General features: G+C 40.8%; 1 protein-coding gene across 2 annotated transcripts in view; it reads left to right on the top strand.

Annotated features, from left to right (window-relative positions):
* Nucleotides 1–1,394: 1,394 nt before the first annotated feature.
* Nucleotides 1,395–3,099, top strand: part of OTUD4 (OTU deubiquitinase 4) — a 72,936-nt gene continuing 71,231 nt past the window's right edge. For both annotated transcript variants that reach the window (XM_019522142.1, XM_019522143.1), the window contains exon 1: nt 1,395–1,507. In XM_019522142.1, coding sequence (XP_019377687.1) covers nt 1,460–1,507 — 48 coding nt within the window. In that variant the 5' untranslated portion in view covers nt 1,395–1,459. The remainder of the gene's footprint in view (nt 1,508–3,099) is intronic.

Here is a 3,099-nt window from a genome sequence, read left to right as displayed (position 1 = left end):
GGAGGTGGCTCGGTCCCATGTGCGGGAGGAGGGGGCGGGGGGCGCCGTGACGGATCCCGAAACGCCGGGCGCGGGAAGGAGCCTGCCGGAGGGGGGAGCAGCCCTTCAGGCCCGGAGTTGGCCCCGGGGACTGGGCTGCAGGAGGCCAGGAAGCGACTGCTGCACTGGGCAAGTCCCAGGTTTCCTTCTGGGCCCCTCCCGGCCCAATTAAAACATTTGAATCAAAAAGAAAGTGACAGTGTCATCTTGTCTTAGAGGCAAGTAAACAGCAGTGGGAGCTCTGGGGCTGACCTGGGAAGGCTTGGTGTGATCCCCCACCGCACAGGGAGGGATCCCACTCTTCTTTTCTTTTTTTTTTGCCAGCAAACTTTTAAAATACTTAAGTTGTTGCTTGCAGTTATTCTGATGCTTGAGAGTCTTTGGGTAAAGAGAAGGAGTTGGGTTTATCACCGTTTCCGTTTGAGCTGTTTCTGTCTGTGTCTGTTTGTGTCTCTGGTCTCTATGTGGCTGTGGTTGTGTGCGTCTCCATGTGCCTGTCTGTGTCTCTGTATAGTGTCTGGAGGTATTTGCTTTTCTGGCAACTAATTTTTTTTTTATTATTCTTCTTTGTTTTTCATTTGATATTCTGTTTTGATTAAGCCTGCAGTTCTTATGTGTTTGTAATGAAGATACACCCAAAGTTAATCTAAGGTCACGTGCAGGTTTTCGTGTGGTTTCATTACCATTCACACAGATGCCTCTGACCAAAGTTTTAGAAAATGCTCTATAGTCGGGCTAGTTTACAAGGCTGGGAGTGCAAGCTAAGTTTGTAATATGCTGAGTTGCAGCTAAGTTTGTAACATGCTCTCAGGACCTGTGGGCTTAAAAAATGTAGCCCGGAAGAGATCTTGCTCGCAACATCAAGAAGATAGAACGGAGACATGAGTATTCCTGACTTCAGCCCTGTGGTTGGGTCACACAACTGTATCTCTCAGACTGGAGAAAAAAAAAGCATAAGTGGGCCTGGGAAGATTTGATTTAACCATTGATTTTAACTTCTCTTTCCAGTCACACAGTTTCTGTAATTAATACGAATTTACAAAAGGCAAGTGCTCCTTGAATAAGCACACAAATCTTAAGGTAGAAAGCTACCTTCTGTTGTTGTTTTTTTCTGTCACTAAGTTGTTTTCATATTAAGTATTTCTGTGTATGTGTTTGTTTTTTTGACTTCCACAGTAGCTTAATCCTGAGTAAGAAGTAACTGGGTTTTTAATTTACGGTAGTTTTCTGTTCTGACATTTAAATAGATCTGTTTCCCTATTTAAGTTACTGAATTTTCCAAGCTTATTTTTACCAGATAGTTGGCATCCATTTGTAACTTTACCTCTGGAGTCCTAAAATCTTCTTTTTCTTTTTTCCCACCACACCACCCTTCCCCTGGTAGGTATTGCACTCTCAGTCTCGACATATTGATGTTAGGATGGCCTGCATAGATTATCTTCGGAAAAACAGAGAGAAATTTGAAGCGGTAAGTGTCATCTTTTGCTGCTGCTGTTTTCCTTAGAATTTTCTTTCTTTGTTTCTACTTCTCTTTCTCTGTCAAGCTCTATTATTCTGTTCAGCAGGGTTCTTAACGGTGAGCTCCTATTTTGGTAGGTGTTTAAAGCAAGCTCCCCTTAAAAGGAATTGCTGCATATTCAATAGTAACCAGATTCCATGAACTTGCTGGAAAGACTTACGTTGCTTTGGACTATTCTATTTTGTGGAATATAATGCCAACCTAAATTTAAGAAAAAACCCAAGAAAATCCTCTTGAACCTGAGGTTTCCTTTACTAGTACTCACAGTATTAAGGTTGAAATATTTGTATGTACTAATTTCTGAATTCTTAATTTCTCCTCCTTTATGTTGCATTAATGTTACTTCTTGCATTTAATAAATTAAGTTATTTATGATTGTGGTAAGATTTTCTCTTTTCCCCACCCCCCAGAGATCTGTAATTACAGAATGTACACCTCCAGACCAGATTAATATTCAAGTGAAAGCTATGAATTAATTGTCCAAAGCATACTTTATGCCCTTTAACATAGCAGGGGAGGGTGGGAATTACAACTTTTATCCTGCAAGTTGGAAAATAATCATATATTATGACATTTTTATTATGGACTGTCAGTCCAGTAGTCCAGCAGCAGGCGGTGGGGCATGGCTTCAGCCAGTGATTCAAGAGCTGTGCCACACCCCTGCCCCCCCCCCCCGAAGTCTGGTGTGCTGCAATTTTTTTTATGTAAGTGTGCCGTGGGCTGAAAAAGGTTGGGAAACGCTGTTCTAGAGGTCATCTATTCCAACTCCCTGCCTGAGGCAGCAGCATCATTCTTACCCAAATCATCCTATAAAAATCTGTTTTTAACATATTAGCAAAACTACGTAGTTGATGCTGACAGATCCACAACATGCAATACCTTAATCTACTGTAGGTAACTTAGCAGAATAACCTAAAGCATGATTTTATGTATTAGAGTATTCTTTTAGTGATGGCTAATTTTGTAGTCAGATACGGCAGGTATATGTTTGTTACATTTAGAAATATTGATTGTTGTTGAAAATTATCAGCAAGTTGGTGAAGGAAACAGTACAATCTGTTAGTAGTCTTACTGATGAGGCTGTCTCTTGTAAAGGTCACCTATGTTAACATGCAAAAAGAGAGACCGTATATAGGAATGATATAACAAGGGTTAAAGTTTCTTCTTTTATTTGAACAAATGTCTTATCTGTGAGAGGCAAGGATTTCGGTGAGTGATATCTTTATTGAACAAACTGTATAGTGGGGGGAACATACACAGGCTTTTTGGTACCATGTACCTCTCCTCAGGCCTTATCACAGGTACATCATCCTCATCTATAAGAGCCAATAATTAGTTTGAAATAATTAAGTTCAAGTTAACTTTCAAACTAATTATTTAAGAGCTGGTTATTGAGGGTGTATTGCAGTTACTGTTCTGGATTCTTTAAAAAAACTACTTCCTTGAATCTAAAACAAAGTCCCCCTCCTCCCCCCCATCATGCTGATGGGGGGGGGGGGGCCTTTTTTTAGTTTCAAAAAAAAAAGGGGGGGTTTGCAGGA

Source organism: Gavialis gangeticus, unplaced genomic scaffold (assembly GCF_001723915.1).
Source record: "Gavialis gangeticus isolate Ggan-Ray unplaced genomic scaffold, GavGan_comp1, whole genome shotgun sequence".
NCBI classification, from domain to species: domain Eukaryota; kingdom Metazoa; phylum Chordata; order Crocodylia; family Gavialidae; genus Gavialis; species Gavialis gangeticus.
Note: the sequence above shows the minus strand (reverse complement) of the source record. Positions and strands in the feature narration are given on the sequence as shown.